The following is a 21773-nucleotide window of genomic DNA, read 5'->3' as shown; positions in this document are numbered from 1 at the left end:
TAAATTACGCATAATCCAATTAGGTACGATACCAAATAAATTTCGTTTTTCAAATAAATATCACGTTATATTTTGTAAATTGCATGATTTAATTGCAAATATAATGGAAATAAAAAGGGCAAATGCCGTTTAACCTTTAAAGGCTATTAATAAATAATAGAAATTTTCTGATTTTTAATCAATAATGCAAATATTCATGAAAATCTACATATTAGTCCTAATATCGAGGAGTGCATTTTAGTTCTCAATTTCCTTATTTTACCTAAAAAATATTGTAAATATTATTTTTATAAAATTGTATTTCTGATACTTTTAACACTAGTCTGGTGTATACCTTATGGAAGTCTTCATAGCCGTTCGCGTAGAAGTTAACGTTTGTTTAGGATTCATTTAAATTTATATAAGTGCATAACTTAAATAGATATGACATGAATAAAATTAGTTTTTTAGAATTTCTTTTTTTTTGTTAAAATCCTGTAGTAAATGATTGAGATTTAATTAAAATTAGATATGTGCATAACTAAGTGGATGTGGTATGAATAGTCATTAAATAAGAGCGTGATGATGAAATTTTAGGTTCAAATTATTATGTATGCGCATAGCTTACATGGATACGATATGAATATTCTTATGATAATGGACTGATTAAATTATTTTTTAGACCAGTTTTTGGCATAACTTACTTTAAAGCTGCTTAAAAGTTTTGTGTGATGAATAACCATTATCTTAAATTTTATATCTGCGTAATCTTAATGGAGATTATACGAACATACTCATTTATTTAAAAAGTAGTGAAACAAGTAATTTGAATATAAGTTTGTGGTTTTCTAGGCTTAAATCCTGCTAAGCGTATAATAACTATTTAGGACTCAATTTAATTTTGACATGTGCATAACTTAAATCGATATGTTGAGGCATTCTTAGATTTTTAACAAGCGAACAGTGATGAAATTTGAGATTCGTTACGTATGTGCATAATCTAAATGGATGTGACATGATTATTTTAACGAGAATACACTAATAAAATTATTCCTTATATTGAGGCAATTTTTTTGCATATTTTGATTAAAAGCTACTTAATTTTTTTTTATATAGTTGTTTGAAATATTGGTCTGTATCTTGACACAAAATTAAAATACACTTTTTGGGTGTTCATTAGCCATTAGTGATAAATTTTACAAAAAAAAAAATGAAGCTACTTACTTTTTTCAAATACCATACCAATATTTCAACGAATTATTGCATAGTTAATCAGTGCATAATTTACATGAATATAAAATATATTAATTAGTTTTTTGTGAATAGGACAAGGCTTACGTGAATAAAATATGGCAAATATTTCTTATTTTTCAAATTTAAATTTAAAAAGCTTGTATTACCACATGAACAATGCATGCATATAAAATGACCTTTTTTTCTTATTTCCGATTGTATGCAGGGTGATTTTCAACCTATGCGCATAAACTTGGGATATGGTAGATGAAGATCAATAATGAGTAATAATGAGAAAAAAATGTAGTAAAATTTTTTTGGTTTCCGAAATAAAGTTAAACAAATGTCAGCAGAACGTGTATCAGACGAACTTATTTTGTTTATTAATAACTGATAGTAAACAAGTCATAATATTTGGAATTTGTTGTTTAGAATCTTTAGCAGTACTTAGTTTATTGGCGGCTGTGATCGTTTTCGATCGTTATTTTCACACGAACAAAATAAAAGCGTCAAATGTAATGGCGCCCATTTTTACAACGAAGAACTTGTCGACATGCTTTTGGTTTACGGAGAAACGCATCAGAATGCAGTGGCAGCAGCTGATCTGTATGCCCAAAGATTTCCCTAAAGATATCACCCGAGACGTGGGGCTTTCTTACGTGGTATTCAGCGGGGTAGAGAAACTGGCAATTTGCGGCCGCGGCCTGGACAAGATGGAGGAGCTATTAGACCTAGGCACATTCTAAATCTGGAGGAGAATATTTTAGAAGTTATCGAAGAACCACCTGGAATTAGCACTAGGACAATTGCAGCGCGATTTGGAATATCGCAACCTACAAATTGGCAAATTTTAAGGCACGAGATGCTGTACCCGTTTCATGTGCAGATGCTTGATGATTTGCCGCTTCGAGTACACTTTTGTGAGTGGTTGCTACATCACCAGCAGTTAAGCCCAAACTTTACCATCAACATTTTAGTTACGGATGAGGCAAATTTTACGCGCAATGGAATTTTCAACTTTCATAACACTCATTACTGGGCTTTGGAAAATCCGCATATTACATGGAGAACATACTTTCAACAACGTTTTTCTGTAAGTGTTTGGGCTGGAATTCCGAACGGGATGCTCATCGGACCTTTTATTCTGGAAAATCGTTTGACTGGTGCTCGGTATTTGGAATTTTTGCGCAACAATTTACCAGTGCTCCTTGAAAATGTAAATCTCAACGTTAGGCAGAACATGTGGTTTCTTCATGATGGTGCTCCACCACATTTTTCACGACCAGTGCGACATCATTTAGATCGTGTGTTTTATGGACGATGGATAGGCCGTGATGGTCCTGTTGGGTGGCCCCCTCGCTCGCCTGACCTTAATTTATTAGACTTTTATTTGTGGGGTCATATGAAAACAATGGTGTATGTAAACGAAGTTGATACTGAGCAAGAGCTACGACATCGCACAAACGCTGCCAGTGACGCAATTCGCCTACAGCCTGGTTTGGCCCATGCATGTACGTCTTCATGGATTCGACGAGCTCAAGTCTGTATCGAAAATAATGGAAACAACTTCGAACAGTTGCTTTAAATTAGTTTAAACTAAACACGTTAAAAAATACACGTTTTTTATTTTTTTAAAAATGTATATCTCCTAAAAATATTTTACTACATTTTTTTTATATTATTACTCATCAGCTATCATTTCCTAAGTTTATGCGCATAGGTTGAAAATCACCCTCTATAAATATTAAGGGTAGTTCGGACTGAACAGCTATTATACAAAACCGATATAACAAATGAATTAAAAAGTGTACATGTGGTATTTAGCCCGTTAAAATATACTGAAACTAACACATAAGTACAGGGTGTCCCATTTTGAGTATTTTTACGAGGTATATCCGTTATTTTTATCGTTAGTGGGATGCAATTTTCGCGACAGTGTGTTACTTTTTCGTAAAACTAAACATAACGTTAATAAAATCCTTATACCCCTTTTAGTTTTTTAAATACAAGACATTTTGGAAAATGTTGAATTTTGGGATCTCTCTCGTTTCTTCGTAATCCTTTTTTTATCAAAAAGGTAAAATTACATTTTAATAATTTTTTTTGTAGAACGCAGTGCTGTAATAAAAGCATAACATTTTTAAACTACATAAAGTGTTGCTTTTAATGACAGTAAGTTTCTAACAATTCTGTAGCATAAAGTAACAATATAACAGATACAAAAAAAAGCATTAAAAACAACCAAGACTAAATGAGTGACCTCTCGAAATTCTGCTATGTCGTCGTGTCATTACATCCTTAATTTTCTATATAGTCCCATAAAAAAAAATCTAAAATTGCTAGATCAGGTGATTGTGAAGGCCATTTAAGCCCTATTTTGTTCTAGATAAACAGCATTATATTGAAATAACGGAGTATTTTTGAGCAGTTCTGAAATAGCTTCTTCAAGGATTTCTAGGTATCTATGTGCTGTGAGACCTCCTTCAAAAAAAGGCAAAGGGGTGCATAACTCCAAAGGGTCCTTGTTGTGCCCTCTCAAATACTAAATGCTAATTTTCAGTATATCAGTTTTTGATATTACGACAATTATAAATGTCCGCAAAAATGTGCGGACGATGTGTTGTCAGGTGAATGAAAAAAATCATTCACCTGACTAGATAACAGTGTTAGGCTCTCGACATTGCCAAGATGCAAATGTCGCAGTTCAAGATCATGAGAAAAAAAATTAGTTCTGCCTCCAATCAACTAATAAAACTCCTCAGGACATTAGGCTTAATAAAAAAATTTTTGCTATCGTGAGCTACAGCAGACAATTTATAGAGTTCAATGCCCCCCAAACATCACGGACTCTATACAAACAGGCCCTGTCCTTGAAACTCTGGTCAACCGCCCCTGGACCTGGCAATTCAATCCATGAGGACTGAGTAAAGGCTTTATGTCCTTAATGAACTATAGACCATTCTAAAATCTGGTTGCAGGACAAAAAGTATACTCTCCTTTTGATGGCGTCAAATGTCGTTTTTTTCTGAGCGTCAGTTTTTGGCACACCAATTTTCTTCTGAATTTTTTGGAGGACGACAGCACCTTCGTCTTCATGAAGTTATTTTTTTTTATTATATGGTGAACAACGGATCCGCGCTCAACTAAATTTGCTTTTAAAGGAGCAAATATTTCGAAAAATGAATGCTTTCTTTCTGAATATCTAACAAGGACAAACTTATAATGGTAATAGAAATGTTCAAAGCCCTTATAGCTCACTTATCTTTTGAATTATAATCATAAAGTTTTTCGAAATTTTTAAAACTGTATATAAAACATACCAGCATATAATATTATTTATAATTTTCATATGGTACCATTACTCGCAGACCTTCATAAATATCAATTAAATAATAATACTGAAAAAACGATAATTAACTGGTTTCGGAAAATAGACCAAAAATCGTGTAAAAAAACATTTATTTTTGTTTCTCGTCATAAACAACGTCTACGACCTACTATTGTATGCAACTTTGTAAATTTGAATCAATTAAAAAATAAGTATATTAAGCCCCTTAAAATCAAAGGCAAATAAAATAATAAATAAAAATTATACATTGTTGAATGATCAACGGCAAAAACTCAAAAACAGACATAAAAATGAAGACATTATAACATAGCAATGAAAATTCGAAGATTAAAATTTAAAATTCAATTTGTGTCTGCAATTTTGACATGATCATAACTAAATTATTAAATAAAGTTATGTAAAAATCAAGATGCTTTTTACGGACAAATAAGAATAAATAAGTAAAATTTTAATAAAATATTTTTGCGGTTGCCAATTATTGTTACCATACTTATACTAATAATAAGGCATTATAGAGAATCTTCTTGATATACGCAATAAATTTGTTTTGTATACCATTTTAAATAAAATATAATTCAGTAACTTGTTCTATATAAGAACTCCTGGATAGTAAAATGATTTTTTACAGTTTGATGTTTATGATATGAAGTTCTAAACAGTTATGTATTTCTCATATTGTGTATATTACCGTGATAAAAGAATAAATTCCTGAAATAAGACAGCTGGTCAGATTTATTTACTTAAATATTTATTATAATAAAATATACATATGAAATTTTATTCTGTTCCTCATATTTAGTATATAATTTGAATTCAGATAAGAAGCAAGATGGTTTCTATAAGATAAGTTGAAGGAAAATAGCATACAACTATTTTGCAATTTTTCTATCGTCCATGACGAAATTTTAATTAAAGAGTCACCATAAACAATGTGTCCATAATGCAGCAATGACAGTACAAGAAAATAGTAAAGCAAATATTTATGCAAATATTTATGGTAAATGATTTTTATAGTTGAATATGCTTTTGAAACTCAAGTATTGAAGCCAGTAAGCGATTTTGATGTTCATCCTAGTATGTTTTTATAATGTTTGGTGTAGGTTTGCAGATAACTTTTTTTTTAATATTTTTGAAGAAAATTTTGCAGAATGATTTTAAAGCATTTAGTTTGAAGTTTTGGCTTGTAGTAAATAAAATAAGGCATTTTAAAAAAAGTATAAATTTGTAAATTATCAACAAATCGGTATAAATAAGAATCTTAAATGCCTGAAATATGTCAGCAATAAATAGAGAGAATATTAGAAATAGAATGAGTGTTGGATCCCCCAAAATTTAACCCTTTACTATTTTAATCCGGGGGCACCCCAATTTTAAATGGCAAAAACTTAAAAAATCCAAATTCACCATAATACACAGATTGAGCATAATGTAAGAGATCTTTAAGATAGGACCTACAAAAACTAACTGCATTTGCCCAGAAATCAAAGTAATGCAACTTTGCCAAAAGCATTTATTAGACTATGGTATCAAATGCATTACTAACTACTTGCTAACTGCGTTAAGCATTTTATCTTCTATAAATTATCCTTAGCCCTAATATCATCGAAAACACTAATAAGACTTATTTTGCGTAGAGTTCTTTTGCAGGGTAACTTCGTTATTTTGAACGTTAACGGGATGCTGTATTAGCGACAGTGTGCTACTTTTTTATGAAGCTAAAGATGCTGTTAACAAAATTTTTATTACCTTTTAAGTTTATAAAATACAAGGAATTTTTCAAAATGTTGCATTTTGGGATCCTCCTTATATCTCCGTTATCCTTTAACCTATCGGAAAGATAAAATAATATTCTTTTTTTCCTTAGAATATAGTGGTATAGATAGTTTTTGTTAAATATTTACTATTTTTGAGTTATTAATTAAATTAATTTTTTTTTTAATGGACTGCTCTATAGATTTTAAGACTTGCATAATTGCCATTTTTTAACGTTTTAAAGATATTTAATAGTATGCACTTTTTTCATCAACACAAATAAATGACAACTGTTTAAAATAAATGCATAATTTAATAGTCAGCCCTGAATAACAATACAAACAAATAAATATGGTAGTAATAATGATCTGGAGGTCGTAGCGGCTATTTAACAGGTCCTTAACTATCTTTTAGGAAAGTAATTATCAAGAAATATCTAGAGTTATGACTTGGTGCACCATCTTGCTGGAGGAAAACTAAAAATATTTGGCTAATGAAATTTTTCCGACTGATTGTAAAATTATATTTAGGATTTCTAGTCTGTAAGATCTCGTTTAAAAATCCTATAATCTATGTGTCTGCCAAACTAAAACCTGACGTTCTAACTCTAAAGCGTTCTTTTTGTACGTTCTCAAACATTAAATGCTGATTTTCTGTATGCCACTTCCAGGTATTGTGACAATTTAAAATATCCGCATTTAAAAAAAGTATTTGTCTGACCAGATAACAAGTTTTACAAATAAATCGATAGTATCGATTTGCTCCAAATACCATTGGCAAAACAGTTTCATATAGTTGCACTGTATGAAATTTGTATGGATGATATTTATATTTTTTCAAAGTCCACTGAGCCAATTTTGCTACCTAGTGATGAAGGTGTTGCTTGCATATATCCTAAAACACCTATTTATTTTCTTTGTTGTATGTTTTAGGACATTTCTGGATTCTTGGATTTCTGCTCAACTAAATTTGCTTTTAAACGAGCAAACATCATCAAAAAGCGGTTCTCTTCATTCTGGTTATCTTACAAGCACAGGATTTTCATAACCATAATAGTTTACTTAGCTCTAGAAGTATGATTCCAAAGCTATTTTTAAAGTTTTAAAGCTTCTTCAAAATTTTCATAATTCTGTATAGAATATAATCATATTTTTCGTAATTTTCATATGCTGCCATTATTCAAAGAACTAGATAACTATGAACTAAATAATACTATCAAAAGAACGAAGATAAACTGGTTCTGGAAAATAGAACAAAAGTCGATCAAAGAACCGAGGAGATGCACCAATATTTAATATTTATTTTTGTTTCTCGTCATAAATAATAGCCATGTGTACTATCAAATTATGCATTTAATTTTAAAAAAAACTCATTTATTTGGGCATTTATGTGACAAAGTGCATACTATTATATACTTTTGGAACTGCAAAAAAAAAAGGAATTTTGTTAGTTTAGATATCTACAGGCTGTTTTATGTAAAAAACATAAGTTGGGTTTATAACCCAAAAATAGTGAATATTTAACAAAAATTATCTACACTACTATATTCTACGAAAAAAATATATGAAAGTACCTTTTTAATATCTTGAAGGATAACGGAAATATGACGAGGTTTTAAAATGCAACATTTTCACTGTACCTTAAAAACTAAATGGGCAATGAAAATTTTTTAAGGGTATCATGAAAAAGTAGCACACTGTCGTAAAAAAAGCATCCTCTACTGAACGACTTACGAAAGCTTGATTGACAGTCGGAAATAATTTTTATATTTTAAATATAGTTACTTATTTCGTTATAAATGTGACATAGGATTTTTAAAATAACAGGAGTAATATTTATTGATCTAATATCTTTAAAACCTCTTAGTAGGGGTAAGTATTTTTGGAAATTTATTTATTTTGTATCTTGTACCCAAATAAATTTTAATTCATAAGTGACTAAATTGGATAAGACATGGTATCTTTTACAAGAATACACTAAAAAATAATTTTCTATGTTAAGACCAACTTTTTATTTAATACAGTTCAAAAGCTTTGTAAACTATTCGAGAATTCTTTAAGTGCATAACTTAAATGCATATGACATGCATGTTCTGAGTCTTTTAGTAAGACAAAATATATTTTACACTAATTTTTTTTTCGAATTTTTTTAAAAAAGAAAAATAATCTTTTTTACTTACCATCGTCAAAATACGGCACGTTCGAGGCTTGTGCCGTAGCGACAACTATCAACACGCAGCAACAAAGAGCCACCAGGAGAAGCGACACGTGTCCACCAGCAGCGATCTTCATGTCTCCTACGATGGAAGACGCCTCAGAGCGCACTGAGCGTCGGTGGTCGTCAAGTGGCGTCGCGACGCTACAGAAGGGATCGCCAGCCACCACCGTCGCGTGATGACGACGCCGAGAGCATGCGGTGTTCGCGTTCATATCACACCCACACATTTGTGTCCATATGGAAAGTTTTTCCTTTTTTTTCATGTCATTCGTTAGATAGACTATTGTTTGATATGAATATTTAGTTTCAAGAAGTAAATCTAATAAACAAAAGTACATTTTTCGTAGTATATACGCTGAATAGAGAGGCAATCATAAGTTCAGTTCTCATATAGAGTCATACACGTCATACATCTCATATAGAGTTATGCATATAGTGTGTAACAAAAGTAATGCTACCCTCCTGTAACTTCCTAGGATCGTATTTTTCAAGAAAAGGTTTCAGAAAAAAGTTGGTCAGTTTTGACTTTGAAAAATTTATATAATTGGGTCAATTGTTGTGATAATATGTGTTCGCACTAGAGAAGACGTGTTTATTTACTGCTTCTGTATAAAACGAAATATCTACAGATACACTGACTAATTATTGCTGAAAGTTTTCTAGGTGTTTCATCAATAATCATGTCCGCTGAATGATGAAACCTTTCTCAGCGAAGCCTTTCAGCACATTTTATTCCTGTGCAAGTCTAATCTTCAGGATATGCATTAAAAACAACTGTCATGTTCGATGTACAATGATGTTTGTGGTAAGCGACATATTTTCGGCATTAAAAAAATTAGAAATCTAATATCGCTATAGCTAATAAAAAAAAGAGATGTCTTGAATTCACAAGTGATTATTGTGGAAGAGACTCTCGAACCCTATGGCAAAAAATAAATAATTTAAGCATTTGCATTAAATAAATTAAAAATTCGATTCCTGTCGCATTTAATAATCGTGATTTTATAAATCAACTTTATTTTTACAATTTTCAGCAAATCATAAACCACCGAATCAATAATTATTACAAAAATAATAGGGAATGTTGCTTTTAAGCATTCTATACATTTAGTACAGTCACTTAACCAGAAGTCAATAAATATCTCTTAAAAGTAAAATCAATGGCTACCGGCTCGGACTTCAAAATGTTGTACTTATAATTCTTCAGTGATATTGCTATATCTAACCAAAATATTAAATTCCTGCTTATTAGATTCCATTTTCCGGAATGCTGGAAAATCTCCCGGGTTATTCCTCTTCCCAAAAAAACTGCAGTTTTAGGACTTGATGAATGTATTTACCTAAAGTAATTTCAAGGTCAAACGGTTTTTGCCACGAGAATTGACTTTTTTATTCCGTAACTATGAAAGGCAAAACATCTTACATTCAGATTTCTATGAGTAATTCTCTGACAGCTTGGAATAATTTTAAATTTTTGTGAGAAGCTTCTAATTTATTCAAAGAAAAATTTTTCAATAAGTTTTGATATGGCCAGTAGTATACTGAAAGTCTAAGGTCTTTAACGTTAGCCAGGTTTGCAGTTTGCAAGTTTACAGCAGGAAATACACTCCGCAATACACGTGTATTTATTATATTTGCGAAATGACCTGTTATGTATAGAAGGCATATTTGAAGTTATCTGTCTAATTTAGTCTTTAGAAGTTTTTGGTTTAAAAGCTTTTTATTCATATTCAAGTTTATAACTACTACCTGTATTTTCGTATTTATTACAAAGGTAGAATGTTATTTTCTTACCAGATGTTAACATAAAATCATTTAGTATATATCAGGGTTTTAAAAGAAGATGGCAGTTCATGATTAATGTTTTAACTAGTTAATTCCAATTTCTTAGCTGCTTGCCAGAAATCTTTACCTTTCTCAAAAGAGAGTTAATTAAAATAAGCGTCTTTTTTTCTTAATATTGCTGTAGGCTCGTCTACTACTACCTTTATCGCGAAGTTTCATTAGCATCTAGTATTTTAACGAATCCAAGGAGTGAATTTTCTTAATTCGTTTGATTTATACCGAAGCATGTTTGCTTATAAAATAGTTAATATTTATTAAATTGATCCTATAAGAGATCCATCTCTATAAGTACTTATATTTATATCTAGTTTATAGTCCACATGTTTAAGATTATACCGCGAGTAGAATAATAAACGTTAATCTTAAGACCATCATTTTTGCTTTGTATTATTAGAGACGTCATTTATTTCCTATATTAGCATTTTTTTATCAAACAAATTGTGCCGAAAAACACTAGTATCTCGGAAAAGTATGAAAATGATTTTATTTATTTATATTTGATTGATTAATGATTATTGAATTTATAATGTTACTACTATTTCAAAATTTTCATTTAACTTTTTTTTAGCAGCAGAAAAAGGAAGAACTTGTAGGACAACATTTTTGTCGTTGGCGTTCTATATAAGGGACAAAAGTTATTTGAGTTTTGTAAGATTTATTACGTCAATTAAGATTTACACGATAAAATTCTTTATAATTTTTGGTTAAAGTTGGCATGCGCAAAATATTTTTTAGAGCATGAAAAAAGTAAAAAATTTGAAATATTTGCTCTCTATTAGGATGTTGACACTACTTTTATAGTATTTGAACAGTTTTGATTGATTTTGCTCTAAAACTACCATAAAAATTCAAAGTTTTGTTAATTTATTTCTATGCATAACTTGGCTTTTATATATCTTTTAACCAAATATTTTCTTAATTTAGAAGTAGTTTTTAATTTTTTTTTGTTTTAAACCTTGCATTGTGCATGTTTTAAACCTATGCATGCGCATAACTTAAATAGATACAATATGTATTTGCTTAATATTTTAAAACAACCGTGGTGATTTTCTTTTATTTTAAAGTATAATTTAACCATATAGACCTTCATGATGGTTAAAAGCCTAATAAATGTTTGATATTTAATTTAATTTATATGTGTGCATAACTTAAATGGTGACGGTATACACATTTTTAACAATATTTGCAGAGCAGGTTAAAACAATTCTGAAATATAATAGGATCAGTAATTGGCATATTTTTCCAGCCTTCTGTCAAAAGTAATAAAGTATGACAACAAACTCCACTTTTGATATTTATTAGTTTCTCTTTCGTATATCCTGATACAACCAGTGCCAAATGTGAGTTGTTATTTGACAGATTTCACCGCATCGATTCGCATATTTACGCGACTTTTCCGAAGATAAATTGATTCATGGATGGCGGATGGGTTTTTGGAATTTCCATAAAACAAGGCGAAACGCAAATCGGCGCGAAATAGGATGCAGTCGTTTGTTTTCAATTCGATATTGAAACAGCTGCTACAAGTTATTACATTTTATGATAGCCTCCTATAAATTTTAACTAGATTTATATATTAGGTACGTTTAAATGGCGATTTTCCGACATAAAATCGTTAATTTTTCATGCGAAAATTAATTTCCGTCCCAGGTAGTTGTTAGGATAATTAATAACACTTAAGCTCTTTAGTGCTCTAGCGTGCAGGAAAATTGTGACAATTTAATTCTCCCAAGAACAACATGGCAGCTGTTAAGGGATTTTGTTTAACTGGTTTACAACGTGTAATACATAATTGCTTTTATACATTGTAAGTCTAGAAAAACTGCAATAAACTAGTTACTAAGGCTATTATTATTCACTTTTCTTTTGCAACTGTAATATTACCTTCATTATTTAAGCAGCCTTGGAAACTTTAAGCATAAACCACTAATTCCAAACTTAGTCCCTGACGTCCTTTGTAAGATGTTATTCTGAAATTCATATAAAACGACATGGTCTTGGAAATTTCCTTGTTTATTTAGAACTTTGTCCTATATAAACATGGATAGCTTAGTGAGAGTTTGTGTGTTAATTTTTTTAGGTGGGTTTTCCTCTGCTACATACCCTAAGGGAAATTGGAATAGCAGCAGCTATAAGGAAGCCGTAAAAAATGTTGAGGTTTTTATGAAGAACTTTAGTAAGGGAGTTAGAGAAGCAAATATCGAAAATATTTCTTTAATAACTGAACCTGTATTACCAGAAGTTACTAGTAAAATGGATTTAGGGAGAAAACCAGTTAAACTTAACCTTAAACAAGGTTTAACAATGAATCAAATCCTAGACGTTTATGCCCTTAAGAACTCTAAAAATAATTTATGTAGAAATCATTCTTATGAATTTGCTGCTGCGTTAAGAGCTTTTGAACCTTGGGCGTTAAAAAGTACCCATTTGCATTTATATAATGTTTTTTTCAATACTTTAAAATGAGAATTTTATAGTGTTTGACTCATCGTCTAAGATTCAATCGGGGATATTATATGGAAACCTCTTCGAGTTTGGCAATTATAAGCAATGCATCTCTATTTACTCTAATAGTCAATTTGGGCCCATTAGGGGGAAACATTGCAGCTTAAAAGTGTATCCTGATACATTTTTGCTAAAGAAGATACTTAGTTACAAGAATATTTCAGAAAGGGTAAGAAAATCTTTTTATAATAAGAAACACTTGTATTTTAGAGTTGGCACCCACATTTTTTTTTTGAAGGTATGTGGCCTTTAACGATTTAGCCAGATACAATTTTTATATTTTATTTAATTTGCATCGGCACACATATAAGTTATTAAAAACTACTATTGTCTACTGTCATTGTGCATTAAACCATTGCTTAAGTGATTAGTAGACCACGAGATTGTAACAAATTCCTTATAGTTGATTAATAATTAAATTGTGCCTGTTTTAGTAATATTTTTTAATATAAATAATAAAGATCAACAAATTTACTGTAAAATTACGGCAAACCTTATGGTACCTGAGTATCACGAGTAGCACCAGTGCCTAAAAGTGTCTGTCGATATTTTTCCTAAAGTTTTACAAGCTGTAACTTTCGAAAAGACGTACTTTGGACGTTGATTCCATAAATTAGCACTCATCCATAAAAAGGAGTCCTACCTGATATAGCGATGTTCTAGGCGTCGGCAGATGCATTTGACATTCATGATTCACATCTTCCTGTCAAGTATAACTTGCATGTATTTTAGCTCTAGGTGGAATGATATGGGCTAATTTGGAAGATTATTTGCCATGATTATATTAATAAAACCGAGTCACCTTCCTGCTGTGCCTGAAACTGTCCAAGCTTCTAGTTATCTCTGGATTTTTAATGTGTTGTATATTTTGACACACATATAATAGGGACTCATTTCATACATGGTTGTCTTATAGGCACTGCAAAATCGAATCTATGTCTTGTCTAATTACTGTTAGTATTTACATCACAATTTTTAAAAAAAAATGTTCGTGTTTGGAGGCAAAACAGCATATTTTGTACAAGTAAAGAGGATATTTTGTCATAATTCCTAATTTTTTAAACAAAGGAGCACAATGCTCTCGAAAAGCGGATCCACACATTGTCTATACAATTCTTTTTTAAATCACAAATGTTCTTTTTATTGACTCTGCATGAGATCCCCAAAACACTATGCTATACGTGATTATATATATGCATAATAAAACTGAATTAATGATACCTACTGGCAATGTTTTTTAAGTTGTATATAGCAAAGTTTACCGACGTTATCTTTTTACATATTTCATCAACATGGCCAAAGTAAGACCAAAAAACTTAGTTTCGTCCGATTCATATACAATAATTCCATCGATGTTTAGGGGCATATCATTATCAATTATTTTCAAAGTCTGCCTTTTGTTTTGAAAATGAATGAATTTTGTTTTGCTTGAATTAAGGACTAACTGATTTTGCTCACACCATTTTTGCATCTGTAAGACTGTAGAGTTTGGAAGATCTAAGGCTATTTGACAGTTTGTGTGGGATATTACGCATGATTTATCCTCGACACACTGGGATAGTACTGTATATGGTCCGCCAATGTCATCATTTCAGCTGTTGCAAAACACAATAAAGAAAAGTGGGGACAAAAGTGGGGACAAAAGTGAGCCCTGTGGAGCACCGGTATCTACGTCTATAAAACGCGATTGGAATGTTTAATTAGCAATACCGTTCTTGTCACCCTTAATCTCAACTGACTGAGGCCTGTGGCTTAGAAATGACTTAATCCAATTAATTCTACAATCCAATTATGTCTACAGATTGGTAGACAAATTGCGGGAGCGACTTTCTTAAAAATGTTGGATAGTATCTCATCAATTCCTGCTGATTTCTTGAAACAAGTCTTATTAAATATATTGTGAACTTCATAGACATCTACTGGTTCTATGACAAAATTTTATTTGTTTTTAGTGAAAGGGGTTTATACAGGGTTTAATTTTTTTGTTTTTTTTTTGGAAAAGCTAAGTTAAAGTAATGGATAAAGATACCAAAAAAGTATGTAAACATGTCGTTTGTGCTGGTATGGCGAATGGCGAAGGATGTCATTCCAGGGTTCTTTAGTTAATAAGAGGAGAAATATTCCGCATTTTCTGATGAAAAAGATCTGAATATCCTCGCCTTTCCATCGCTATTGTCACAATCCCCAATAACAAAAAGGGTCAGTTCAATACATTCATGATCTGATAATTCCATATCTCTTTCAATATCCATACCTAACAATAAGGACATAATAAGGCTTGGGGCATTCTTTGTAAATACAGCAGCTTAAGTCTTAGCTGCCTTAAACGTAATCAGATTGCACTCACCCCATTCCAAAATGATATTAATAATTCCTACCTGGCGACGCCTATGTCACTGGGTGTCGGTTTTATGTCATCTGGTTGGCTACTTGAAGGAAGACACCAATTTACTGTCATTGGATTAAGTTTTGTCGAGAAAATCATGGATAAATAATAGGAAAATGGTAGGGGATAAGAAGCCATCTTGAAAGATACCAACGTTATATTTTTAAAGTGCGAGTGTTTTGTGTGTCCACACGGAAAAAAATCTCCACTATAACTAAGACTAATAATCTTGACTGAAGATAAGCTTAGATTCATATATCCGCAATGACAACTAATTTCATTCTAGAAAACGTATTGGTGTTAATCCAATGCAAAAATTACATTTTATTTAAATATTAATAATCTTTGTCTTAGTATAGCAATACTCGGCAGAACACGTTTGCAAATATTATTACAATAGGATAAAAGCTTTATTTAAGAATAGTAATCTTTTGATACAATTTGTTAATTGTATTGTTAGTTAGAAGTAACTAGACTTGAAATAAGTATAGCTTATACTTTATTAATAATGTTCTATTCTTAAGTAGAATGGAACTAGAATTTTTAATTTGAAATACGCATCTTCAAACAAAACGCTAAGGTTTTTATTACAAAGAATAGTTACGCTTGTATATTTTAATAAGAATATAAAAAGTTAAAAAATGCGATACAATTTAAAAAAAGAAAATGTACTTTCGCCTACTATAGCTAATTTTCAATAGTTCTTCAATAGACTGTTTAATGAATTAAGTTAGGTAAAAAGAAACTCAAATCTTATGGCATTTACTTAAGTTTTTGTTGTCACTAAGCCATTAATACAAATGATAACGTTAGCCGTAATTTAAAATTTAGGTAATTTGGTGAATTATAATTTCATTTTACCCTATAATTTAGTCTCCATCCGTACATTAATATAATAACATGTAGGTCGTCAAGCTTTTTATTTCATTAGGGAATAAAAGCGTATAACAACGTAAGTCTAGGTAACAAAAACTCATATTAACATTAAAAAAATATTTATTCTTTTTTATACAGTAGGTATACCATATAATATATGTGGATCAAATAATTCAAAGCAAAAAAAATGTTATTCTATTCTAAGGTTTTGAGAATGAATTTGCATTAAAACATTTTAAATTGACATCCCCCATGAGGCATTTATATGCAGAAAGAAAATTTAAAAATGGAATAAACAATTTTTTCCAATTAAGAAAGAATTTAAAATCCGAAACAAAACATATTTAAAATTCCAGAACACCCGGTATTTTTCCAACAAACTGACCTTATCAAAAAAATAGTATCTACACACTTGCTATTAAATAATGGACTTACATAGGTATATGAAACGCAACTAAAATATCCTCCATTTTGATTGATAGCAATCGCAGCCATGCAACGTGTATCCGACACCGGTGTATGGATCAGTAAGCACTTTCAACAGAAAACCAGAATACAGTTGATTTAACTGCAATATTTTCCCTAATGTTAAATATAGCTTGTTCTTGAACCATTACAAATTTATTTTGATTTAAAATAAGATTTTCTTTAAATTTTAAGACAAGTATACATTTGAAAATAAGATTAAGGAGTTCTTATCTTATGCAATGTTGTTATATTAGATTTAAACATAATTACAGTTATCTCAAGATAATTTTTCCAAGAGTGGTTTTAGTTTTAAATATAAAATAGGATTTTTTTGTGTGTATCAACGACAACCTGGATGGATCAATTGTCGACGAAGTTTTTAAGTCAAGCAACGAAAGTTGGTGTTAAGCCGTAAGAATACAATGCCTTTAAAATATCTAGAGCTATTGCACGAGATTCACCATATTTCTTGATAGCTTCGGTCCAAATATGCGTGACATAGACAAACAGATTACCAGTAGATCTGTGTTATCGAAAACCATACTCACGGTTGCTAATGATGTTAATGGACTCCAGTTATTTCAAAATTTGCTAGTTGACATATGCTTTCAATACCTTGGTGATTGTCGGGACTAAATCAATGGAATTGATGGGCACCCTCTAGTTCCTTTTTTTATGGGAAAATATTTCTTCCAGTCAGAAGAGCAAGTTGCACAAAGATGTCAGCATCACCGCACACTTTTTTAATACTCTTGGCGGTATTTCATCAGGGCTAGTGCCCTTGGTAGTGTTGAAGCCTGTGAGACTTAGTTTCTGAAGCTCTCTGTGACGCAAGATTATCTCTGCTATCGAAGAAGCATTTCTTGGTAGAGTTTTGCCTTGTGGATTTACAGTAGAGTTTGATGCGAACATCTGATCCACCAAATCTGCCTTTTTTAATGCGGTCATTGCAATGAAATTATCCTCCCCTGTCAATGGTGGAATTTTTGAAACCTACAGAAACCTTGACTAACTGCTTTTGCTACAGACCAGAACGATCTTGATCCATTTGGGCAATTGAGAAGTTTGTTCTTCATTGTCTCATTATATTTGTCTTTTTAGGTATTGGTTGGCTGCTGGCACACATTTCTCAAGGTAACAAAGTTGACACGATTTGCAGAGCTTGGCCCTTGGTGAATTTGTGATAAGTGAAGGATCATTGGCTCTAACACAAATTTTTTTTTAAGTAAATGAAGGAAGAAAAAGTTTAAATGTTTGGCAAGAGTCGGATCAGGCATGGGTGGATACTGAGTTTTCATTTTAAGTTTACATGTTGCGGTTATTTATGATCTGATGTTCCTAGTAATACATGTACAGTAATATTATACGAGTCAGAATCGGTTCCGTCTAACAAAGGCTAGCAAAGTCTCCCTGTCTATCTCTCTAAGAATTCTGGTTGGCTTCCGCATACGCTTCGTTAGGCCATACCAATTGCGAAGTCTTTTGCTTGGTGTTCGTCATCATCAGTCCTATTAGAATAAGTCAACCAGTTGATATTGGTGGACGTTCAAGTCCCCCGCAATAATAATCTCTGCACTTGGATAGTTTGCTTGCAGATGGTCGATTTTATTAACAAGATGGTGAAAAACCTTCTGCAGTGTTTATCTCTGGATAGTCTGTGGAGGAAGTAAAAATACTTTGGGGATCTTTCGGTTGTTAGTGTGAACCAAATAACATGAAGCCCTGGAGGTTCCAGAGCTTCTCGTCGCTGGCAAGATATATCGTTTCTAATAAAGACTGCGAGTCCGAAGTTGTACCTAAATCGAGTGTGGAATTCTTACGTAGGATACGACATATGAATCTTGGTTGTTTACAAATTCACTTTCGACTGTAGTAGAAAGCTGTCTAGTAAAAATGTGAGGTCTGTCTGTTTGCAGATATTGGCGCATGACGCTATTTTAACTTTGAAATATTTCGACTTAAGAGAGGTCACCATGCTATTTTTTCCTTCCCCATCCTGGACACCGGACACATTGGCATGGCGACGAAATTTGAGTCCGCCAGAGCCAATTCACCTTGCAAAAATCGTATGCGGTGGTTTCTCACCGGGCTCTCTTACCAGTAAAAAATGATCACTGGTCCATTATCACAAAAATTTAAAATTGCTAATTTTAAAGATATCAAAAAAGCGGTGTAATATTATTAGGTACTTTTCAGCCGTAAATTTAAAAAAGAATTATCTTTAAGACTTTAAAATTAAACTAATTTAACGCTTACCGGTCGCGAATTGTTAAAACGTAAATTAAACCTTGTTATGATTTCGATAAACGCTTATCAGTAATTTGCTAATAAAAATTATTAGCTTACTAAATTTAAAATTAGGTTACGCTATTGATATAAAAATTATTATGACTTACACAAATACTTGTTACGAGCATAAATATATGAGCACTTATCGGCTTTGAATTAGTATATTCTTATAATAAAGAGTAATAATTTATATGAATATATTCGTAATTCATATGACACAGAGACTAAAAACAGGGTACCAAATTCCTGTATTAGATTCGTTTATGGAATTAGGAAATATAGATATTTTTCACATAAATTACCTGAATTGAAGTGGCTACCCATGGATTCTAGAATCAAAATGTATGGTCTCTATTTTTATCACAAAATACCATTGCTTAGCACCTCCTATGCTTTTTTTTAAAGAAATTTTCAGTATACTATATGTTACCTGTACAATCCTTTACGAAATTATATTAAGGCTTTCAAGTATTTTCTATTTATGAAAGAAATTAAATCTTTATAATGCACAGGACGGTGTGTTTGTGTGATCTAGAATTAATAAAATCAACATAAAAATAAAAAAGAAAATAATAATAACAAAATAAATAAAATTGTAAATTAATATTTATGTATCAAATAAAAACTAGGTAAGGTAGTTGTAGTTGAAAAACATTATTATTTTTTCATAAAGCAAGGATTTAGTGAAAAAGCACCATCCAAGCTGAACTACTTCTTGGAGTTTCTTGCAAATAAAAAGAATTTTGGTTTCTTTCTTTTATATTATATTACATTACAAATGATTTCAGCAAATAAATTCGTTTGCGAGAGTAGTTGCGAGTATTATTAAATAAAATAATTTTTGTAATTTAAAATATCATCCAACTAAATATAACTTTTTCTTGATTTCCAATAACTAAAATATTCCCAATTATTTAGACAACTGCCAATAAATGAAAATTATAAAAATTATTATGATCATTATAACCAACAGAAATTGTTGAAAGAATAATTTTATTGAATGTAAGCATACATCGATACGAATTTTTTTAATAGTTGGTTTGTTTCAATTTAACAAGTACTTGTGTTAAAAATTGTAAAAAAATTGATAAATATTAAGCAGTCAATTTTTATCATTAAAAAATTGGTTAGCAAAATCATCACTGGTCCAATATTAAAAAAATTTAAAGTTGCTAACTTTAAGTATTTTTTTTGTTGTGATATTGATAAGTACTTATCAGCCATAAATTGTTAAAAGAATTATTTTGACGAACTATTAAAATAAATATTTTGATTTCAATAAACGCTTATTGGTCGCTAATTTGGTAAAATCTTAATTGTTTTCATCATTTACTATAATTAAGTAAAAATCGTTATAATCTAGACAAACGCATATCAGTAAAGACTTTGCTAAATAATTAGCTTGCTAAATATAAAATTACGATAGTTTATTGACTAAAAGAAACTTTTATCAAAAAGTATTTATGAATTACTGTGGATTATAAGTAAAAGTTGCTCTTTTTATCTTACTCTATTTATAAATGTATACAGGGTGTTTTAGAACTATGGGATCAAACTTCTAGGGGTTGTTCAGTGTAACAGTAGAATCTATTTGAGTATAGGAATCCATGTCCGGAAATGTGTCACTATGCCACTACGGCCCTAAGACGCGTTTAAATTTAGAAAAAAAAATTAATTACCTAAATAGGATCTGATGCATTTATTTTTACCTTTTGTATATGACACCATCACAACAATTGTTTAAAATTTCTTCCTCCAACCTCAATACACCGATTTAAACGCTGCACATGATTTCGGCGGACTACACTAAAAATTTGATCCTCGTTTTGAATGATTTCAAATGCTGCTGTTATTCGTCCAATTAAGTCTAGCTTTGATTCTACTGGAGTTTCGTAGACAAAAGACTTTACATGTGCCCACAAGAAAAAATCGAGCGACTTTAAATCGGGTGACCTAGGAGGTCAAGAAACTGCTCCACCTCTGGCAATCCAAGGGTGCCCAAACCGCTGAGCCAAATATTCGCGTACTTGTACAGCAAAGTGAGCCGGCGCTCCGTCATGCTGAAATCACATTTGCTGTCTAACGTTTAGTGGAACATCTTCGAGGAGTTCTGGGAGAAGTTCCTACAAGAAACGCAGATAAATAGGTCCTGTTAACCGTTCCGGTAGAAGGTATGGCCCAATTAAATAATCATCAACAATGCCTGTCTATACGTTGACAGACCAACTATTCTGGTGTTTTCTTGGAAAAATTGAAGAAAAATATTCCTACTATTAAAAATACCATCTCTTGTGAAAGAGGCTTTATCGGTCTACAAAACATATCGTAAAAAATTTGGTTGTGCAATGATGAAGCCATCGACAAAATTGAACTCTAGGATGATAATCGGCTGTAGTCATACCTTGGACTTTCTGGAACTGGCAAGGATGGAGTTGTTGCTCGTGTAGTACCCGCCAGACAGAAGCGTTACTCGTATTCATATTCTTAGAGACGTCACGTGTGCTATTTGATGGTTCATCGGCAACTCGCTGAAGCACCTCTTCTTCAAATTCGACCGTTCTTACGTTCTTACATGATCAAAAGTATCATGCATCTTGGTCTTAAACATGCCTGTCTCAGCGAGCCGCCGATGAACCGCAATAAACTTTTTGTATCCAGGATGCTGTCGCTCGGGATAACGTTCATGATACAACCGTGATGCTGCTCGTGCATTGCAGTTTGTTGCTCCGTATGCCAAATGCATATCCGCCAATTCTTGATTGGTAAAGTTTTCCATTAGCAATAAATGTTTAACAATTGTAAGCTATAAAATTTTCAAACATGACATTGAGAATTGACATTGATAAGCGTTGATTTTAAACAATTGTTGTGATG

At 31.4% G+C, this 21773-nt stretch overlaps 2 protein-coding genes across 2 annotated transcripts in view; one reads left to right on the top strand and one right to left on the bottom strand.

The window, feature by feature from the left end:
* Positions 1 to 8757, bottom strand: part of LOC126737597 (U8-agatoxin-Ao1a-like) — a 43418-nt gene extending 34661 nt beyond the window's left edge. Inside the window, exon 1 of the mRNA XM_050442577.1 lies at positions 8493 to 8757. Within this exon, the coding sequence (XP_050298534.1) occupies positions 8493 to 8757 (265 nt within the window). The remainder of the gene's footprint in view (positions 1 to 8492) is intronic.
* Positions 8758 to 12500: 3743 nt separating this feature from the next.
* The window catches only part of LOC126737289 (nose resistant to fluoxetine protein 6-like), a 47893-nt gene continuing 38620 nt past the window's right edge, over positions 12501 to 21773 (top strand). The window contains exons 1-2 of the mRNA XM_050442120.1: positions 12501 to 12794; positions 12853 to 13049. Coding sequence (XP_050298077.1) covers positions 12539 to 12794; positions 12853 to 13049 — 453 coding nt within the window. The 5' untranslated portion in view covers positions 12501 to 12538. The remainder of the gene's footprint in view (positions 12795 to 12852; positions 13050 to 21773) is intronic.

Source organism: Anthonomus grandis, chromosome 6 (assembly GCF_022605725.1).
Source record: "Anthonomus grandis grandis chromosome 6, icAntGran1.3, whole genome shotgun sequence".
Taxonomy (NCBI): Eukaryota; Metazoa; Arthropoda; class Insecta; order Coleoptera; family Curculionidae; genus Anthonomus; species Anthonomus grandis.
Note: the sequence above shows the minus strand (reverse complement) of the source record. Positions and strands in the feature narration are given on the sequence as shown.